Below are 22,064 nucleotides of genomic sequence, written 5' to 3' on the forward strand. Positions count from 1 at the left end.
AGAAACTTCTTTACCCAGAGAGTGGTTAGAATGTGGAACTCACTACCACAAGGAGCAGTTGAGGCAAATAGCAGAGATGCATTTAAGGGGAAGCTAGATAAACACACGAGGGAGAAAGGAATAGAAGGATATGCTGATAGGGTGAGATGAAGTAGGGTGGGAGGAGGCTCGTGTGGAGCATAAACACCGGCATAGACCAGTTGGGCCGAATGGCCTGTTTCTGTGCTGTAATTCTGTGTAATTCTATGTTATTGCTGGTTCTGCCCTCTTATAGCTGGATTCAAGGCTTTGGCCATTGCTTAAAATGAGCATTCCTGCGGTGGTTCCAGACTGGCCAGGTTTCTGGTGCTGAGCTATGTGAAATCCTATTGAAGGAACTAACTCAAGGGAAAAAGGGATCAGCAGCACTTAAGAAAAAAGGGGAGATTAGCAACCCGGGCGGAATTTTTCCATCACCACTTGGGGCAGTGATCTCAATGGGATGGAAATCGGCTGGATTTTACAATGCGCGGGTGGATCTGGTCGACCAGATTACCGCACAAGCAGCGAGTGGAGGTGAAAATTACCTCCCCGTTGGTAAAAGTAGAAAATATAGCCGTGAATATCTTGCTTTGCATTTTCAGTTGATAAAAGAGTTGCATTTTTCTATAGCACCTTTCACGACCATAGGAAGTCCCAAAGCGCTTTACAGTACCTTTGAAGTGTGGTCAGTGTCGTAACGTAGGAAACTCAGCAGGCAATTTTGCACAGCAAGATCCCACAAACAGCAACGTGATAATGACCAGATTATCTATTTTTTTTTAAAGTGGTGTTGGTTGAGGGATAAATATTGGCCCCAGAACACCAGGGAGAACTCCCCTGCTCGTTCTTTGAATAGCGGCTGTGGGATCTTTTACATCCGCTGAGAGGGCAGAATCAGTTTAACATCTCATCCGAAAAACAGCACATCCAACAGTGCAGCACTCCCTCAGCACTGCACTGGGAGTGTCAGCCTGGATTTTGTGCTCCAGTCTCTGTGAATGGGACAATGAACCTCAGAGGGGACAGTGCTGCCCACAGAGCAATGCCTAACACCTGGGGTAAACGAGACTCGGAAAGATGGGGTTACATACGTGGGAAGAGGAGTAGCGTGAGGCAGGCAAGCAGTGGGATCGACAAGGATGGAGGGATGGATGATGAGGAGGGAAGTAGAATTTGATATCAGTGGCCGCACTGGTGAAAAAAAAAATAACTGGAAGAAATGGTGAAAGAGAGAGAGAGAGAGAGAGAGCGAAAAAGAGTTAAGTGAGAGAGAAAGGCAGCATTTTATATGGCTTGGCACCTCTGCTGTATTCCAGCTTGGCGTGTTGTAATAACAGATTGCAGAGGTTTGACATCGCTGAAAAAGACATTAATATATGTGCTGTGCAGCCTCTGAAGACTTCCTTCAGCGATGCCATTTGACATCACTCGTGAAAGCCTACAGGGAAACTCTGTGATAGTTTGTATGCTGCGATGAGCCAGAGAATGAGGTAATCACAGAATCCGATGGAGGCTGATTGCAAGATGCACCCTGCTTTTTTTTTCTCTTCAAAATTTGCTGCGTAAAATAAAGAAACTCAAAAATGGTCCATAAATCACAACTTCTGCTAAGTGTGACTGGTATGGCGTACACTCAGTTCAAGAATAGAAACAAAGTGGCTACTATCATGGGTTTTGATTCCTAGTAACTGTGTTAGTCTTCTCCTGAGATTAGGGGACTCTTTTCCTCCACAGTATTTGCAGCATTAATGTACAGAAGTTGTATTGTTCGCGATACGAAGATCACTCTGTAGCACTTAGAATCATACAGCCGGCACAGAAGGAGGCCATTCGGCCCATCGTGCTCGTTGCAGGCTCTTTTGAAAGAGCTATCCAATTAGTCCCCCTTCCCCTCTGCTCTCTCTCTCTCCCCCAGAGCCCTGCAAATTTCTCCTTATGCGATAATGGCTTCAAATTGGAGCAGTTTACAGAGTTCCTCATAATTCTGCGGCAAAAAGCAAGGCTTTGCCGCATATTAATGTACCGTTTTCTTGAGAGATTAAACCTATTCGGAAAGATTGAACAGGCTGGGGCTTTTCTCTCTAGAAAAGAGAAGGCTGAGGGGGTGACCTGACAAAGGTTTTAAGATAATGAAAGGGTTCGATAGGATGGATGTAGAGAAAATGTTTCCACTTGTGGGAGAGACCAGAACTAGAGGCCATAAATATAAGATAGTCACTAATAAATCCAATAGGGAATTCAGGAGAAACTTCTTTTCCCAGAGAGTGGTTGGAATGTGAAACTCACTACCACATGGAGTAGTTGAGGCAAATAGCATAGATGCATTTATGGGGAAGCTGGATAAACACACGAGGGAGAATGGAATAGAGGGATATGTTGATAGGGTGAGATGAAGAGGGGTGGGAGGAGGCTCGTGTGGAGCATAAACACCGGCATGGACCAGTTGGGCCGAATGGCCTGTTTCTGTGCTGTACATTCCACATAACTGTATGATTTAAGATAAAATGGTGACAGTGGGGACCATGCACATTGACGGATGGGTGAATGATTGGCTTCCAAACAATCAGGTCCAAATGCAGACCAAATCTCAACCACTAAAAAACAAAAAATTACTACTTCCTTTTCCAGCTCAGTAGCAACATGGAAACCTGGCTCAGCCCTCAGTTTCCATTTTCCCCCACTGGGAATAGAAATATCCCAGCCTCAAGCCAGCAAGGCTCGGCTTTTTTTGCTCTGATCTACTGAGTTCAGCTTAAGCCGGATTTCAGACCCAGATTTGCGCTCACCCCAATAGATTGCACGAGTCCTTCAGACACTTGCAGTCACCGAAGTCACCGTTAACTCTTCCATGCTTCCGCATTTTCAGCATGAAGGGCTTTTGATAGAGTAAATAAGGAGAAACTGTTTCCATTGGCAGGAGGGTCGGTAAACAGAAGACACAGATTTAAGAACTGGGGTGGGGGGGGGAAGAGGAGGAGAATTTTTTTTACGCAGCGAGTTGTTATGATCTGGAACGCTCTGCCTGAAAGGGCGGTGGAAGCAGATTCAATAGTAACTTTCAAAAGGGAATTGGATAAATACTTGAAGCAGAAAAATTTGCAGGGCTACGGGGAAAGAGCAGGGAGGAATGGGACTAATTGGATAGCTCTTTCAAAAGAGCCGGCACGGGCATGATGGGCTGAATGGCCTCCTTCTGTGTTGCATCGTTCTACGATTCGTCGTGCAGTCCCCTTTGTTGAGCAGAGCCACAGTTCACTGCAAGTTCTGAACAGAGGGTCGGTAACCAGAGGACACAGATTTAAGGTAATTCTATTCTATTTAAGTTAAGGCTATTCCAGTGCTCTCCCGGCCGGCTTCCCACCTTGCACCTTCCGTAAACTTGAGCTCATCCAGAACTCCGCTGCCCCGTATCCTAACTCACACCAAGTCCCCTTCACCCATCACCCCCACTGTGCCCACGCCATGCTCTATGATTCGATGCTCAGCAGCTGGCCAAGGTTCAGCCCTCCTGATCCACAAGCATAAATGTCTATTAAAGTTGGGGTTGTAACCTGAGTTCGCCAATCTGTGCGGTCAGCTTGTAAATGTCTCCTGTACAATAACCCAATGTTATTTTGTGACTTCGAGCGATGAGAGCTTTTAGGGCTAGTACTGTAAACTGAAGAGTCAGTGCCGTTAGAATCATAGAATGATACAGCACAGCAGGCCATTCTGCCCATCGTGCTTGGGCCGGCTCTCTGAAAGAGCTATCTAACTGGACTCATTCCCTTGCTCTTTCCCCACAACCCTGAAAATGTTTCCTTTTCAAGTATTTATCCAATTCCCTTTTGAAAGTTACGATTGAATCTGCTTCCACCGCCCTTTCAGGCAGCGCGTTCCAGATCATAACAACTCACTGCGTAAAAAATTTTCCTCTCATCTCCCCTCTGGTTCTTTTGACAATTACAACAACAACTTGCATTTATATAGCGCCTTTAATGTCGAAAAAACATCCCAAGGCGCTTCACAGGAGCGATTAGCGAACAAAATTTGACACCGAGCCACATAAGGAGATATTAGGACAGGTGACGGTCAAAGAGGTAGGTTTTAAGGAGCGTTGGGGACGGAGGTGGAGGGGCGGAGAGATTTAGGGAGGGAATTCCAGAGCTTGGGGTCATGAACTTTCTGCTCGGTTATGTCCCAGCTACTCACTGGATAAATTTATAGACGCATCAGGAGAGCCAAGAGTTAGGAGTTGTTAATGTGAAATAAAGTGTTTGGCATAAAAGAGGGAATCAAACTTCTTGGAGACATGATTGAGCAATACAAGAAGCATAAACATTCCCTGCCAGATCAGGGGAAAAACTGGACCCTCTGCCCGCCCCCACTTCAGCCATTCAATTCAACTCTTGGCTGTCAGCAAACGCTACACAGACAGGAGACGTGTTTTACCTGTAGGTAATATTTTCTTTCTCTTTTCACATAATCGAACGATCTTAATCAGGCAGTGCCACCCTGTCCTCAAGGTGACATGTTTATGGTTGCTACTAACCTTTAGACTGCTTGCATTTGGCAGATGCTCGCTGAACTACATTTAATGCAATTTTGCTAAGCCATGTACAATTTAACGATAGCTCATCACATTTTAATAAATGAGACACCAAAATACAGACAATAAATTATGCATAAGTGCAACTTATTAGTCTTGCTTTCAAACTAAGTTTAAAGCACCAGAATTTTGTCATAACTTATCCCCTCAACTCTGAATTAACTGTGGAGCTGTTTTGACAAGAGATTGGATGATAGTCACAAACACACCAATGAGCAGTGGTACATAGCTACAAAGGAGCAGGAGGAGGCCATTCAGTCCCTCAAGCCTGTTCTGCCATTCAATTAGATTATGGCTGATCTGTATCTTAACTCCATTTACCCGCCTTGGTTCCGTAACCCTTAATCCCCTTACCCAACAAAAATCGATCAATCTCAGTTTTGAAATTTTCAATTAACCCCCGGTCTCAACAGCTTTTTGCGGGGGAGAGTTCCAGATTTCCACTCCCCTTTGTGTGAAGAAGTGCTTCCTGACATCACCCCTGAACGGCCTGGCTCTAAATTCCTGTTTGCACCCAAAGCGGAAGAACTACCCCTATGTTCAGGCTCGTCTACGATGTCTCTCACCCTCCCCACCCCATGATCAAACAGCTCAGCGACACTCACAAATGTCCACTAGCCACTCGAGGTCGAGGTAGTGGAGGGGCTCATGATGCCCAGAGAACTGTCTCCCGAGTAAGGAGTGGGTGAGGAGAGGAGAGGAGGTGAGAAAAATAACAGAGGAACTTATATGGTTTTTAAAAGTAAGGAGTCTTACAACACCAGGTTATAGTCCAACAGCTTTATTTGGAATCACAAGCTTTCGGAGGCTTCCTCCTTCGTCAGGTGAGTGGTGCTCCTTTGGATTAAACAAAGAAGGCTGAGGGGTGACCTGATTGAGGTCCTTAAAATTCTGAAAGGGTTCGATAGGGTAGATGAAGAGAAGGTGTTTCCACTTGTGGGGGGAGACCAGAACTAGGGGCCATAAATATAAGATAGTCACTAATAAATCCAATAGGGAATTCAGGAGAAACGTCTTTACCCAGAGAGTGGTGAGAATGTGGAACTCGCTACCGCATGGAGTAGTTGAGGTGAATAGCAGAGATGCATTTAAGGGGAAGCTAGATAAGTACATGAGGGAGAAAGGAATAGAGGGATATGGTGATAGGGTGAGATGAAGAGGGGTGGGGGGAAGCTCGTGTGGAGCATAAACACTGGCATGGACCAGTTGGGCCGAATGGCCTGTTTCTGTGCTGCGAATTCTACGTAATTTGATGTAAAATACACATTATGATAAGGGTGCATTATGTAAAACACAATCACTTTGGAAGCCGCTGACAAAAGTCATTTGAGGTCATGAATGACGCAGCATCTGTGACCCTGGTCTGTTTATTTTCCACAATCCACCTCTTCCCCGAAATGCATCCTCTGCCCGAACTGCAAGGGTTTCCAGGAAGTACAAGTAGTTAGCAGGGTGGAATGCTGACACAGGTTTTAAACTCAGCCAAAACCTGCATCCTACTGAAAACCAGAGGAGGGGGGTCCAAAATATTGAAAGCGATGGCTTCAGTAAGAATTGGGAGCGCACTGTGAAAATGGCCAGGGAGAGCCGAAAGACATCTTCTGCACAAATTCCGCACTCTTTGGCAAGAGGCCAAACTAGGAGTCCAATTTTACATTCTGCTGTATGAATATTTCAGTGTGATTGGTCCTCGTGCTTTTTTTTTTCCTTTGGCCAACTCCAGCTTCCCAAATGGTCCGAGAGTAATGACTCAAAAACAGGGCAACGATTGAAAAAAAAATCAGCGAGAAGAAAATGGAGTTATTCTTACCAAATTAAAATTTACAAATCAAGCAAAGCAAATTCAAGAAGGATGTAAACAGTGTTAAACATTTACTCTGCTCTCCTTTCACGACTTCCTGGGGAGAGGTCTCTGCCACATCCAATCTTTTTAGTAGGTTCAGCCCCTCCAGGGAGTTGAAAATAGTTGGCTGGAAACTCGCTCTTTCCTCAGGACCCTCATTGACGGAGGCCTCGAGGGGGGGGGGGGGGAGTGGGGCCCAGGAGTTATTCAATCAGCCCAAGACTCCTTTGTGGACTGATTATAAAGAAGCTCTCCTCTGCTACCCATTCAACACCAAAAAAAAACCCAGCAGCCTCTTACAAACTGGTGTTTGCTTGAAAATAAATTTCACCTGTCACGGATTCTGTCAGGGGTTTTAAAATTTCAGTTCGTACAAAAAAAAAATATATATATATATATAATAACTGACCCAGCTCTAGGTTGAACTGCACAACTGCACCATCTCAAATGATTCTTCACCCTGGAGAATCCTGAAACATATCTAAAGCTTGTCCTTTTCTGTCCTGATTTTACTGTAGGCTTGAGTGCAAGAAAAATGAGCATGTCCTAGCTTGGGTTATCAAAATGCTGCTTCACATCCCCTCGGAGAAATTCTACCTGTCATAGATCTGTCAAAGAGTTCAGAATCTGCAGTCGGCTAAGGCAGTCTGTGTCCGTCATCTCTGGAGACTTGTTGGGTTCGAAAGAGAAAAAAAAGGGAGGAGACGGTTGATGGTTAAAGTTTCCCCGTGTTGGCTACATGTTTTTTTCTTTTGGTTGCATGCCAGGAATCAGCAGAGTGACAATCTGAGATGTTGTCACTGAGCGTTTGGGCGTAATCTTAGTGAGCGTGGGACTGAAAGGGTTAAATTATGAGACCAGGTTGCATAGAGCAGGCTTGTACTCCCTCGAGTATAGATGATTAAGGGGTGATCTAATTGAGGTGTTTCAAAGATGATTAAAGGAGTTGATGAGGTAGAGAGAGAGAGAAAAACTATTTCCTCCGGTGGGGGGAGTCCAGGACAAGGGGGGCATAACCTTAAAATTAGAGCCAGGCCGTTCAGGGGTGATGTCAGGAAGCACTTCTTCACACAAAGGGGAGTGGGAATCTGGAACTCTCTCCCCCCCAAAAAGCTGTCGAGGCTGGGGGTCAATTGAAAATTTCAAAACTGAGATTGATCGATTTTTGTTGGGTAAGGGGATTAAGGGTTACGGAATCAAGGCGGGTAGATGGAGTTAAGATACACATCAGCCGTGATCTAACTGAATGGCAGAACAGGGTTGAGGGGCTGAATGGCCTCCTCCTGTTCCGTCTGTGCGTCCACAGTGCCAGACCGGTCTGAAAGCGGCACTCTCTTGGCAGAGTCAGCAGCTTTTGGAGGCGAGGTTTGCGAAAGTGGAGCAGGGAAATGTCAGCGGTACATCGGGGAACGCTCTTAATGTTCGAGGCTGAAGTGGAACCCGGCACCTGACACTCGATTTAGAATATGCCAGGCAAAGAATACCCTAAAGCGGCCCAGCAAATGTAATCAAGAGCCTAGTGGAGCCTAGAGCCTGGAGCCTTGTGTTCTTATCTCTCTCTTTAATACTTTCAAAAATATTCACACCCTCTTTCATACAAAATCTCTCCACTCAAAGCCACCTCCACAGATTTGGACTCCTGATTTACTGTCCTGTCTCCTGGCTGTTCCTCAGTTGTTTCCATACTTTGGTTTTTTTTTTATTACTACGAGGCAGGGACGCCCCCCCCACCCACCCCCCCTCACTTTTTTGTTGGTTTTCCTGATCACAAGGTACATTAGCTGAAAGGACAGGCCAAAAAGCAGACCTCTGGCAGTGCTGCTCTGAAACCAGCTTTTTAAAAAAAAGCATCTGTTCTCGGGGTGTGGCAAGGCCGGCATTTATTGTCCATCCCTAGTTACGTCGAGTTACATCGAAACTACAGCACAGAAACAGGCCATTCGGCCCAACAGGTCCATGCCGACGTTTATGCTCCATACGAGCCTCCTCCCTCCCTACTTCATCTCGTCGTATCAGCGTATCCTTCTATTCCTTTCTCCCTCATGCGCTTATCTAACTTCCCTTTAAATGCGTAAGTTGCCCCTTGAGAAGGTGGTGGTGAGCCGCCGCCTTCTTGAACCGCTGCAGTCCGTGGGGTGAAGGTTCTCCCACAGTGCTGTTAGGGAGGGAGTTCCGGGATTTTGACCCAGCGACGATGAAGGAACGGGAGATACGTGTCCAAGTCGGGATGGTGTGTGACTTGGAGGTGGTGTTGTTCCCACGCACCTGCTGCCCTTGTCCTTCTGGGTGGTAGAGGTCGCGGGTTTGGGAAGTGCTGCTACAAGAGAAACACGGAGTGGGGGGAAGAGGAGGCTGAAGGAGGAGTCACTGTCGCCCAACACCCAGCTCCCTGTCTGTATCCTGACAACAAACTGGGTCCCAGGAATCACTCAATCCCCTTCAGGATCACTCTGAGAAACAATAGGTCCACCATGAAGGGTACCTTCCCTGTCAATCAATCAGCCAGAGAGATTTAGGGGGCCAAGTGCAGAAATCACTAAAAGCTAGTGGACAGGTACGAAAAAATAATTAATAAGGCTAATGGAATGTTGGCCTTTATCTCAAGGGGGCTCGAATACTAAGGGTTGGATTCACACTACAGTTGTATGAAGCTCTGGTTAGATCGCATCTGGAGACTGCGTTCAGTTCTGGGCACCGCACCTCAGGAAGGATATATTGGCCTTGGAGGGGGTGCAGTGCAGATTCACCAGAATGATACCAGGGCGAAAAGGGTTAAATTACGAGGACAGGTTGCATAGACTAGGCTTGTATTCCCTGGAATATAGAAGATTAAGGGGTGATCTAATTGAGGCGTTTAAGATGATTAAAGGATTTGATAGGGTAGATAGAGAGAGAAACTATTTCCTCCAGTGGGGGGAGTCCAGAACAAGGGGAGCATAACCTTAAAATTAGAGCCAGGCCGTTCAGGGGTGATGTCAGGAAGCACTTCTTCACACAAAGGGGAGTGGAAATCTGGAACTCTCTCCCCCAAAAAGCTGTCGAGGCTGGGGGTCAATTGAAAATTTCAAAACTGAGAGCGATAGATTTTTGTTAGGTAAGGGTATTAAGGGTTACGGAACAAAGGCAGGTAGATGGAGCTAGGTCACGGATCAGCCGCGATCTCATAGAATGGCCGAACAAGCTCGAGGGGCTGAATGGCCTCCTCCTGTCTCTATGTTCCTTCCTTCCTAGAAAGGTGGACGGGAGTTCTCACCAAACATGTGCTCCACTCAGCGGCAATTCACTGCCTGCACCGAGCCCACCTTAGGACAACCCTGGTGAGAACACAATCCAAACCGAGAGTTTGCTCACCATTCACCCTCCCAAACACAACAGTAATCTGCACTGAGCAACGGCCGACACCTTACTTTTAATCGAACTTCATAATTGTGCGTCAGCCCGTCTGAGGAGAAGGGATTTAGCACTTCAAAAAAAAATCACAGTCCCCTGATGTGATGGGATATGCTGTGAGGGATGAAGTATTTGTTTTCAAATGCATTTGCAATTGTCTGTTTAAAAGATATTGCACTCTTTAATCATTTTATTCACATCAGACACTGAAATGTAAATTAATTTCTGGTTTAAAGTAAAATGTTTTAATGTAATTTTTCTTGTGTCTCTATATGACAACTGGGCTATAAGTACTGTAAATATCATTCTTTGCATGGATAATGCTCCCTTGGTATGAATTAGGCTGCGCTCATATCTCGTGCCTCCAGTGTTAAGGTGTCTGTGAAACATGCTACACACAGTGACTTCACATAAACTTCCTACAGAGTTCTCCATTTCCATGAAATCCTAATGTTTCAAACACAATTGCAGAATCGATTAGGGTACATAGACTTCAAAAACACATACACAGACACACAAAAAAAAAACCCCACACAAGGTTGCAGGTTGTACAACAGTGTGTGCTTTTCTTCACCATGATTAAAAACTAAATCCTCATCCTTGTTTTCAAATCCCTCCATGGCCTCGCCCCCCCCTCCCTACCTCTGTAACCTCCTCCAGCCCTACAACCCTCAGAGATCTCTGCCCTCCTCCAAATCTGGCCTCTTGCTCATCCCCAGTTTTCATCGCTCCACCAGTGCTGACCACATGATGCCACCTTCGCCTCCTGGTCGAATTTAAAATTCTCATCCTTGTGTTAAAGGCGCTATTTAAATGCAAGTTGTTATTGTTTGGGAGTCGGCAGATAGAGAACAATGTAAAAGCAGCTCAGTTCTTATTCTAAACTCCCCAAGAGTAGCTCCCCACTCCCCAGTCCAATTAGTGCATGGGAATTGGGTGTTTATTTCAGAATTGTTTGAACTCGAGCCCTCTCTTTCTGAAGAAATTTTTTTAGAACTGCTTGTATCAGAAAGGATCTGTAAAAGTTTCTCGCAACTATGAACTTAACAGTTCAAATTAACAAAATAATGAGTGCAATTGCTGTTGTACTTGATCACTCCTCCAATTCTGGCCTCTTGCGCATCCCCGATTTTAATCGCTCCACCATTGGCGGCCGTGCCTTCAGCTGCCTGGGCCCTAAGCTCTGGAATTCCCTCCCTAAACCTCCCTGACTTTCTACCTCTCCATCTTTAAGACGCTCCTTAAAACCTACCCCTTTTGACCAAAGTGCCCCTTCTGGGCTAGTGCCCATCCATGGCATCAACATTTTGAAATAATGTGCCTGTTACTACACCTGAGATCTGGGGCAAACCAATTCAGTTCCTGTTCATAATCATTCCTCCATCAAATCTCAAAGAAATGCAGTAGCTTTTAGTCTTTAAAGAAAGAAATTGCATTTATATAGTGCCTTTCACGACCTCAGGACATCCCATGGCGCTTTACAGCCAATGAAGTACTTCTGAAGTGTAATAACTGTTGTAATGTTCGAAACGTGGCAGCCAATTTGCGCACAGCAAGATTCCACAAACAGCAATGAGATAAATGACCAGATCATCTGTTTTTTCTTTAGCGATGTTGGTTCAGGGATAAATATTGGCCAGCACACCAGGGACAACTACCTCTGCTCTTCTTCAGAATAGTGTCCACGGGATCTTTTACGTCCACCTGAGAGGGGCAGACGGGGCCTCGGTTTAACGTCTCAACCGAAAGATGGCACTTCCAACAAAGCAGCACTCCGTCGGTACTGGCACCGGGAGTGTCGGCCTGGATTTTCTGCTCAAGGCTCTGGAGTGGGGCTCAAACCAATGAACTTCTGACCCAGCGGTGAGTTTTTTTTTGAAACCGCAAATTCACTTCAGAACTTGGTGCTGGAGCTCACACATGGTCCACAGAAAGCCCTTCCACTGTGCGCCTCGGAGCTGCAAGAACCAAGAGCCACCAGCTGTTTTGGACAGGCCCCTTGTACGCCAAAGGTTAACCTCCATTGAAACTATTCTGTTACTGAAGAGACACAGGAAAGACTACCCTGCTCTTCTGCTCTTAATCCCTTCCCGGCGAGGTCCGAAGGGCGAGGTCTAGGTCTAACCAGGAGCTAATATGAATCAACTATTGGGACAGAAATCCTGTTGTTCCTTCGACATCCCCTCTTGAGCTGTGTAGAGTCTCTCGGCCTCACCCGGAGATATCCTACACCATGTCCCACTGGTTAACCCTTTGATCAAGATGGTGAGTACAGCACATTCGTGTCCCTGGTAAGTCTGTCAGCGATGTAATATTATCTGCAAAAATGAGTAGCACAATCCCAAGGCCATCCCTTGCTACCCACCCTGGCACAGATGGAGACATCAAAGCGGACTAGCGACAGTAGACAACCTGCCACACCGCTGATAGGCTTAGTACAAACATTAAGACTAGAGATTAGTATGACAGTGAAACCTGTACAAACGGACACTCCCAAAAAACAGACGCCTGCAAAAGAACGGACACTTACTGAGAGATCCAAACATCTTACACGATAAAATATACAAGAGGCGCTCTCTGAAAACACGGGCGCTCGCAAATCACAAACAGTGGTCATCCTTCAATGCACCGAGTATGTTTCACAAATTAAAACACGAGACACACGGCCTGTTGTAAAGCTGCTGCATCTGGAGCTTTCGCTGAGTCGGGATCACTGGTGCTTCCCCCTGCAGCTTGTTTCCTTTCTGTGCCCCCCAGCACCCACCCCCCCAACAAATTCTCGGGAGGTACGGTGAATGCAGGTCAGAGCGAGGCTGTGAAAAAAGGAAGGGTTTTTGTGGAATGGGGAGATCTTTACCCAGCGTGCATAGCGGCAGAGAAACCGCTCGATCCCGGGGATCGGATATTTACACCGCTCGATCCCGGGGATCGGATGTTTACACCGCTCGATCCCGGGGATGGAATGTTTACACCGCTCGATCCCGGGGATCGGATATTTACACCGCTCGATCCCGGGGATCGGATGTTTACACCGCTCGATCCCGGGGATGGAATGTTTACACCGCTCGATCCCGGGGATCGGATATTTACACCGCTCGATCCCGGGGATCGGATATTTACACCGCTCGATCCCGGGGATCGGATATTTACACCGCTCGATCCCGGGGATCGGATATTTACACCGCTCGATCCCGGGGATCGGATATTTACACCGCTCGATCCCGGGGATCGGATATTTACACCGCTCGATCCCGGGGATGGAATGTTTACACCGCTCGATCCCGGGGATCGGATATTTACACCGCTCGATCCCGGGGATGGAATGTCTGCACCGCTCGATCCCGGGGATCGGATATTTACACCGCTCGATCCCGGGGATGGAATGTTTACACCGCTCGATCCCGGGGATCGGATATTTACACCGCTCGATCCCGGGGATGGAATGTTTACACCGCTCGATCCCGGGGATGGAATGTTTACACCGCTCGATCCCGGGGATGGAATGTCTGCACGGCTCGATCCCGGGGATCGGATATTTACACCGCTCGATCCCGGGGATCGGATATTTACACGGCTCGATCCCGGGGATGGAATGTTTACACCGCTCGATCCCGGGGATCGGATATTTACACGGCTCGATCCCGGGGATGGAATGTCTGCACGGCTCAATCCCGGGGATGGAATGTCTGCACGGCTCGATCCCGGGGATGGAGCAGTTTCTCCGGGATTGAACGCTCGCTCGGCTCTGTCCCAAGGAATAGACCAGTTTCTCTACCGCTGTGGATTCTGGGTAAAGCACTCCCCATTCTACCGAAAAAATTTTTACAGGCCATACAATGACCATTTTGAAAATAAGAACACCTGCAACAAAAATAAAGGACAGCTGAGGCTAATCCCTAAGTGTCCTTAGTTTACCGAGTAATGGATGTGTGGTACAGAGTCCCAACAAAAACAGTTAATGCTGTGTCAATCAACTCTCTTAAAAATGGATCCAAGTAAACCATAGCTGGTGTTGACTCCGCCACTGAAAATGGTAATTAGCATACAAGCTTTAACGTGACATAAAGGAGCAAGCAGCAGATTGTGTCAGTACATTGCTCATCTGTTAGTTTGCACAGTTTTAGAGGTGTTACATCTGTGACATTTTTTTTGTTGATGCGTTTGCACCGGTATTAAAAAAAAAAGCTGGAAAAGAATCTGCTTTCAGAATGGGATTGAGAGCTCACGGATAAAGGCACATCATCTAATGGTATATTGAACATTTTGGTTCCTCTGCTATTTGGGCGTATCAGTTGGTTGTAAGGCTGGATTGAGACTGCGGAGATTTGCTTACTTGGGGACGGGCAAGGGTTAGGGGAAAGTTTCCCAGAACTTCACCTTCTTGGAGGTTTAACCCTGGTTACTCATCTCCCACAGCAGATAGAATGGGTTGGGGAGAGTGTACATGGCACCATAAATATAAGATAGGGCCGTAAATATAAGATGGGGGCCGTAAATATAAGATGGGGCCGTAAATATAAGATAGGGGCCGTAAATATAAGATGGGGCCGTAAATATAAGATAGGGGCCGTAAATATAAGATGGGGGCCGTAAATATAAGATGGGGCCATAAATATAAGATAGGGGCCGTAAATATAAGATGGGGGCCGTAAATATAAGATGGGGCCGTAAATATAAGATAGGGGCCGTAAATATAAGATGGGGGCCGTAAATATAAGATAGGGCCGTAAATATAAGATGGGGGCCGTAAATATAAGATGGGGCCATAAATATAAGATGGGGGCCGTAAATATAAGATAGGGCCGTAAATATAAGATGGGGACGTAAATATAAGATGGGGGCCGTAAATATAAGATGGGAGCTGTAAATATAAGATGGGGGCCGTAAATATAAGATAGGGCCGTAAATATAAGATAGGGGCCGTAAATATAAGATAGTCACTAATAAATCCAATAAGGAATTCAGGAGAAACTTCTTTACCCAGAGAGTGGTGAGAATGTGGAACTCACCACCACAAGGAGTAGTTGAGGTGAATAGTGTAGATACATTTAAGGGGAAGCTCGATAAACACATGAGGGAGAAAGGAATAGAAGGATAGGCTGATGGGGCGAGATGAAGAGGGGTGGGAGGAGGCTCGTGTGGAGCATAAACACCGGCATGGACCAGTTGGGCCGAATGGCCTGTTCCTGTGCTGTAAATTCTCTGTAATTCTATGGTCTGTGGAGGGAAAGGGCAATAATATTTCCCATTTCAACCTAATCTAGCTGTCATTTACCTGGAGCCAAGGTCCAACATTTATTAGAAAAGGAAAAACTAAAGGACACCAGGGATAAACAAGAGTTAAGGGATGAATGACAGAAAGCAATGAGGGGAAGAGGATGGGGAAGTTCTCTTCTTGGTTGACTTTATGTACATCAATGGCGTTGAACTTAATACTACAATTCAGTAAGTTTGTGTCTCTAATTCATCCTCGATCAGCCTCTGGGATCCGTAAAAACTCGACGCTACGGAGTGACTTTTAAAAAGAGGATAGGTTCTGGGTTCGAGGGGAGTGATAAGTAACACGAGTTGCATATAGCGATGACACTATCCTCGGCCCGAATGGAGATGATTGGGTAATTCCCCCGTCAATCACTCCTGGAGACCCTACGGCTGTAAGTGACCGGGATTAATTTTACACACATGAACTACGTCTGTTGCAGTTCATAGAGACGGCAATTTAAAAAAAAATAGACTGGAAATAAACCATGTTGGCTGTAAGATTCAGTTGTTTGGCTGTAACTCCTGCCCCGACCCCAACTCATTGGCTGACACAGCGATGTCAATAGACACTCTGAAATAAAACACTTGCGGTCACCAAAGATCCTTATAAAAGGGAGGCACAATAATTCTCGTATACCTGCAACTCTGTTTGAAAGAAAAACTTCTGTGGGCACTGTGAACAGTCGTAGATCTTGTCCTCCTGCCCGTGAGCAGAGAAAATGTGTTGCTGCAACTTGTTTGCTTGAACAAACACTGGAAAAGTAAGAAAGGCAAAATGGTTAATGGACTGTTCGAGCAGGATAGGATGATTGTCCCCTTATAAAATACAACCCACGCACACACACTTTCTTCTCTAACAGCACAGTGTAAAGTTACAGAGGATTTCATAGTATTTACAGCATAGAAACAGGCCATTAAATTCACAGAAAGGTAACAGCACGGAAGGAGGCCATTCGGCCCATCGAGTCCGTGCCGGCCCTATGCAAGAGCAATCCAGCTAGTCCCACTCCCCCGTCCTATCCCCGTAGCCCCTGCAAATCTTTTCCTTTCAAGTACTTATCCAGTTCCCTTTTGAAGGCCATGATTGAATCTGCCTCCACCACCCCCTCGGGCAGTGCATTCCAGATCATAACCACTCGCTGTGTGAATAAGTTTTTCCTCATGTCACCTTTGGCTCTGTTGCCAATCAGCTTAAAAGGTGAGTAGAGAATGTGGGCACAATCCCGCTCTCTCTCACATGCTAAGCGCGCACTCTACCATTTGAGCTAATTCCCTGGCCCAGCCCGTCTGTGCCAGTGTTTATGCTCCACACGAGCTTCCTCCCTCCTTACTTCATTTCACCCCATCAGCATATCCTTCTATTCCTTTCTCTTTAAGGGAATAAGAACATAGGAAATAGGAGCAGGAGTAGGCCATACGGCCCCTCGAGCTTTAGACGAGGCTCTTCAACCTTTCTGCGTAGCTTAGATGTCTTAACTTGATTGTTTGCCCATTGCTGCACGACCTCTATTGCCTGGATATCCTTGTTGTAGTGCAGTGCCCATTACTGTACAAAGTACTCCATGTGTAGCCATACCCAGTAAACATAGTTGCATGGGTAAATCTTATGAATGCAAGGGTGCAATTTTCAACAGCAGGCCAAAAAACATTATTAATAAAATGTTTGCTATTCTACGCTTCACTCGTTAGTCAGCAAAGAATTATATGGATTCTGAGTCAGTCATTACTGCTTTGCCTCACAGCCAATACTGTCCTAATCCCACCATCAAACAGGTTTTTTGTTTTGGTAAGGGTATGAAGGATTACGGAACCAAGGCGGGTAGATGGAGTTAAGATACAGATCAGCCATGATCTACTTAAATGGGGGAACAGGCTCGAGGGCTGAATGGCCTCTTCCTGTTCCTATGTTCCTATCAGTGCAAGCTGGAAGGAGACTATGAAAAAAATTATGGAAAGTTATTGAATGGGGAAGATACACCTTATGTGTATTTTGCTCAGTTTTCTGAATTCATTGTTAAAAGTAAAGTTAAGTTGTATTATTTTTAAACTCATCTTTTTTCCTTTAACCAATTCTCCACTTTTTTTTATTGGTTTTAACATTTTTACACCCTCCATTTGTTTTCTATTCCTGACACATTTTTCCAGTTTCTCTGCCAGTCACTTCTGCCGTATCAATTTTTCATCCATTTCTTTCTAACTTGTAATATTCTTTCTGGTCTGTTTTTTTGTTGCTTCTCTTCCAGTCTTCGAGTTACCACTGGTTGTCACTTCACCTGGAGCCTAGTTATAACCTGTTGTCTGCGCTACATTTTACAGAATCATATAATGATATAGCACAGAAGGAGGCCATTTGGCCCATCGAGCTCGTGCTGGCTCTTTGAAAGAGCTATCCAATTAGTCCCAGTCCCCTGCCCTTTCCCCACAGCCCTGTAAATTTTTCCCCTTCAAGTATTTATCCAATTCCCCTTTTGAAAGTTATTATTGAATCCACTTCCACCGCCCTTTCAGGCAGCGCATTCCAGATCATCACAACTCGCAGCGGGAAAAAAATTCTCCTCATCTCCCTCCTGGTTCTTTTGCCAATTACCTTAAATCCGTGTCCGCTGGTTACCGACCCTTCTGCCAGTGGAAACAGTTCTGTCTTATTTACTCTATCAAAATCCTTATCAGAGCAGCAAAAACGTAGCAGCTAGCACTCCCCACTTGGGTTACCTGCCTGTACTTTTAACGTATGTGAACCCGCAAGGCCCAGGGAGTTCTTTGCAGGAGTCTTCCCTGCTCGTCATGCAGTGGCTACAGCCAGTGGCAAGAGCAGGACTCTTTCTCGGCTTGCCTGCTAATTGAAGTGGTTGCAGATCACTGTAACGAGCACTTAGGTGGGCAATAGAGGTGATCAAGGATTGACTGTAGGCAGGGGATGGGAGCTAGGAGAGGCAGGAACAGGCCCAAGGCAGGAGACCTGAGGTGGACCTTCGGTCCAGCCTGTCTGGTCCACCTTTGACAGTGAATACTGGAGCAGCTACAATAGTAATGTTTTTCAATTTTAATGAATACAAACAAGGCCTCAAAAAACCGAAGGGAAGTTCACCAGAGAGACACACCATTAATAATTAAATGGCGTATGCCACAGGCACTGTTTGGGTTGGGAAAAGAGATTTTCTGAAGGATGTCTGATGCACTGTGACCTAGAAAGTTTGTATATACAACATCATTATGGATAGACAGGAGAGGCATGATGGAAGACTGTGGGCTTACCAAGCCACTGCACAAAAAAAATAAATGTCATTAATTAAAAACGCAGCCTTCTGTCAACCACTGGAGTAAATTGAAATTGTAGGAGTCTTTGAAAACCAATAAACATCTTATAAATATTAATCTGATGCCAGCAAATAAATGGGAGGGTGTTTCATCGGTGATGGTGAGTTAGGAGTTGCCAACCCTCCAGGATTACCCTGGGGTCTCCAGGAATGGAAGATTAATCTTCTGGACATTTGCTGCGAGAAAAGCACCCGGGGAGAAAAATGTTTTCGTCATTTTCTTTGAACATTTTTGTTTATTTGTTATAAAAATATCGGGAGGAAAAAAAGGCCGTTTGATTGACAGTCAAGAATCATCCAAATCGGGTAACGAAGAGTCTGTTCGCTTTCTGATTGGCCGTGGGAAGGCGGGGCACCATGAGGATGGACGTGTCGGGCGACCAATGGCGGGAGTGTGGGGGGGGGGGGCGGAGCGGCTGGAGGCAGGCGGTCAAGTGGTGAAATCTTCAGGAACAGGTCCAGAGTTGGCGACGCTGCGGTGAGTCACGCTCGCCCCTTTCACGAGTGTAAAACGTCCACAGCCGCAGGCGTGAGCTGTGACGATCTTTTTGCACGAATGTAAGAGTTCCTGGAGCTCACCATCTGCATGAACGCACCCAATCTGTTTACTGGGCTGTAGATAATTTTTTTTTTTACACACATCTGTCAGGAGCATTATGCACTGCCGCAGAACATTAAGTATTCGCTCGCACGTCGAGTTACAGCGAGTCTACAGTACAGGAACAGGCCGTTCGGCCCAACCAGTCCATTTATGCTCCACACGAACCTCCTCCCACCCCCTCGTCATCTCACCCTATCAGCATAACCTTCTCCCTCATGTGTTTACCTAGTTTCCCCTTAAATGCGTCAATGTTATTCGTCTCAACCGCTCACAGGTGGGAGCGAGTTCCACATTCTCACCACTCTCTGGGTAAAGAAGTTTCTCCTGAATTCCCTATTGGATTTATTAGTGACTATCTAATATTTATGATCTTTAGTTCTGGTCTCTGCCACAAGTGGAAACATCTTCTCTACGTCCACCCGATCAAACCCTTTAAAGATCTCTATCAGGTCACCCCTCAGCCTTCTCTCTTCTAGAGAAAAGAGCCCCAGCCTATCCAGTCTTTCCTGATAGGTATAGCCTCTCAGTTCTCCCTGTGAATATTTCTTGCACCTTCTCCAGTGCCACTATATCCTATTTAATATGTTAATATGTAATAATAGCGCACAATGTGTGGAAATTGGTTTTTTTTTGCATGCCAGCTGTAAAACATTTCTTTTTGCCCCCCGAATTTGCTCCCTTTTTCTTGCCCCCTCTGCTTGCTGGGATGAGGTCCGCAAGAACAGGCAGCCCTGTGGCATCTCTCTAAGCGTGCCCATTCTTCATGCGCCGCGGCCTATTCGACTACTGTGGGCTTCACAACCAAGAGCCCAATCCCAAGCTTCATCCAATGCCCAATTCGCTTTATTAATAGAGGCATAGAGTGCAAAAGCAAGGAAGTTATGCTAAACCTTCCTAAAACGCTGGTTAGGCCTCAGCTGGAGTATTGTGTTCAATTCTGGGCACCGCACTTTAGGAAGGATGTCAAGGCCTTGGAGAGGGTGCAGAGGAGATTTACTAGAATGGTGCCAGGGATGAGGGACTTCAGTTATGTGGAGAGACTGGAGAAGCTGGGATTGTTCTCCTTGGAGCAGAGAAGGTTAAGCGGAGGTTTAACAGAGGTGTTCAAAAGTATGAGGGCTTTTGATAGAGTAGAGAGGGAGAAACTGTTCCCACTGGCGGGAGGGTCGGTGACCAGAGGACACGGGTTTAAGGTGATCGGCAAAAGAACCAGAGGGGAGATGAGGAGAAACATTTTTACGCAGCGAGTTGCAATGATCTGGAATGCGCTGCCTGAAAGGGCGGTGGAAGCAGATTCAATAGTAACTTTCAAAAGGGAATTGGATAAATAGTTGAAGGGGAAAAATGTGCAGGGATATGGGGAAAGAGCAGGGGAGTGGGACTAATTGGATAGCTCTTTCAAAAGGTTGGCAGAGGCAAGATGGGCCGAACGGCCTCCTTCTATGCTGAATCGTTCTATGATTCTATATGCAGTTGCCAGAAGTAATAAATGGGTAGCGATCGGCAGAAAAAACCTGGATCTTATTTCCCTTCCCGAGCCCTGGGACACAAGAGGCTAAAACTGCAACACAACTTCTCCAGCAGAGATCAGGCTAACTCGGGAGAGACAGGGGGTGGGGGGCAGTCAAACTTGGGTCCTTTTGGTCTGTTTGGCTCAACACTGCACTCTGATGGGGTTTTGATAGGGTGGACATAGAGAAGATGTTTCCACTTGTGGGGCAGTTGAAAACTAGGGGTCATAAATATAAGATAGTGGCTAATAAATCCAATAGGGAATTCAGGAGAAACTTCTTTACCCAGAGAGTGGTGAGAATGTGGAACTCGCTACCACATGGAGTAGTTGAGGCGAACAGCGTAGATGTATTTAAGGGGAGGCTAGATAAACACATGAGGGAGAAAGGAATAGAAGGATATGCTGATAGGGTGAGATGAAGTAGGGAGAGAGGAGGCTCGTGTGGAGCACAAATGCGGCATGGACCAGTTGGGCCGAATGGCCTGTTTTTGTGCTGTAGTTTCGATGTAACTCGACATAAAGCTGAGTGGGAAGTCGGGGCTGGGACATTTCCAGCTGTGCGTTACGGATAAACTGCACCAGTTCAGACACTAGAAAATAATGAGTCAACTTCAACCCTCTGAATATACAAGAATATCCTGCTGGATGGTTAAAAAAAAATCTTTTTTTTTTGCAAGACTAGAAGGTGCGAAGGTTGTGGGAATCATTAATTCCCCCTTCCAGGTTTTTGGCATTAAAGTTTCGAGTTTTCCCAACTTCAGGGTGTAACGACACCTCCCGGTCCCTGCTTCTGTTGCCAATAATTGTGTGGTTGTTGTTAGCTTTGGTGATATGTAAACCAAAGAAATTCCTTTGGCACTTCTTAAATTTGTGCATGTAACATCTGTAAAGAGGCGCTCGCTAATTTCTCAAGCTGTTCTCAAGAGCAGCATTGAAAGAGGTGTACAAATCACAGCATTAACAAGGTAACAGAGCCAGTTGGGTTCGTAAGCAAATCGTCACAAGAAGTTTATCTTCTAATAATGATGGCCCTCTCTATTTCTCTTTAATCCTGTGGTTGGTGCTAGTTTTCATTCAAATCAGCTATACTCTGTAGCAATTTTTACACTTTTTTTTGTTGTGTCACACAAAGGAAAGCTATCTTTTCGAGGCACTTTTTCTAATTGTGAGAAGGGTCTCCTGATCGCACTCCATCTTTTTACTCTTTATGTAGACAAAGGCTGCTCTCTCCCCCCTCAAGCCTGTTCCACCATTCAATTAGATCATGGCTGATCTGTATCTTAACTCCATCTACCCGCCTTGGTTCCGTAACCCTTAATCCCCTTACCTAACAAAAATCTATTGATCTCAGTTTTGAAATTTTCAATTGACCCCCAGCCTCGACAGCTTTTTGAGGGAGAGAGTTCCAGCTTTCCACTCCCCTTTGTGTGAAGAAGTGCTTCCTGACATCACCCCTGAACGGCCTGGCTCTAATTTTAAGGTTATGCCCCCTTGTTCTGTTCTCCCCCCCACCAGAGGAAACAGTTTCT

The 22,064-nt window shown here is 45.9% G+C and overlaps 1 protein-coding gene across 6 annotated transcripts in view; it reads right to left on the reverse strand.

The window, feature by feature from the left end:
• Positions 1–22,064, reverse strand: part of LOC137309714 (zinc finger protein 521-like) — a 618,054-nt gene that overhangs the window by 36,582 nt on the left and 559,408 nt on the right. For all 6 annotated transcript variants that reach the window (XM_067977807.1, XM_067977806.1, XM_067977801.1 and 3 more), the window contains one exon: positions 15,742–15,857. In XM_067977807.1, the coding sequence (XP_067833908.1) occupies positions 15,742–15,857 (116 nt within the window). The remainder of the gene's footprint in view (positions 1–15,741; positions 15,858–22,064) is intronic.

Source organism: Heptranchias perlo, chromosome 3, assembly GCF_035084215.1.
Source record: "Heptranchias perlo isolate sHepPer1 chromosome 3, sHepPer1.hap1, whole genome shotgun sequence".
Taxonomy (NCBI): Eukaryota; Metazoa; Chordata; class Chondrichthyes; order Hexanchiformes; family Hexanchidae; genus Heptranchias; species Heptranchias perlo.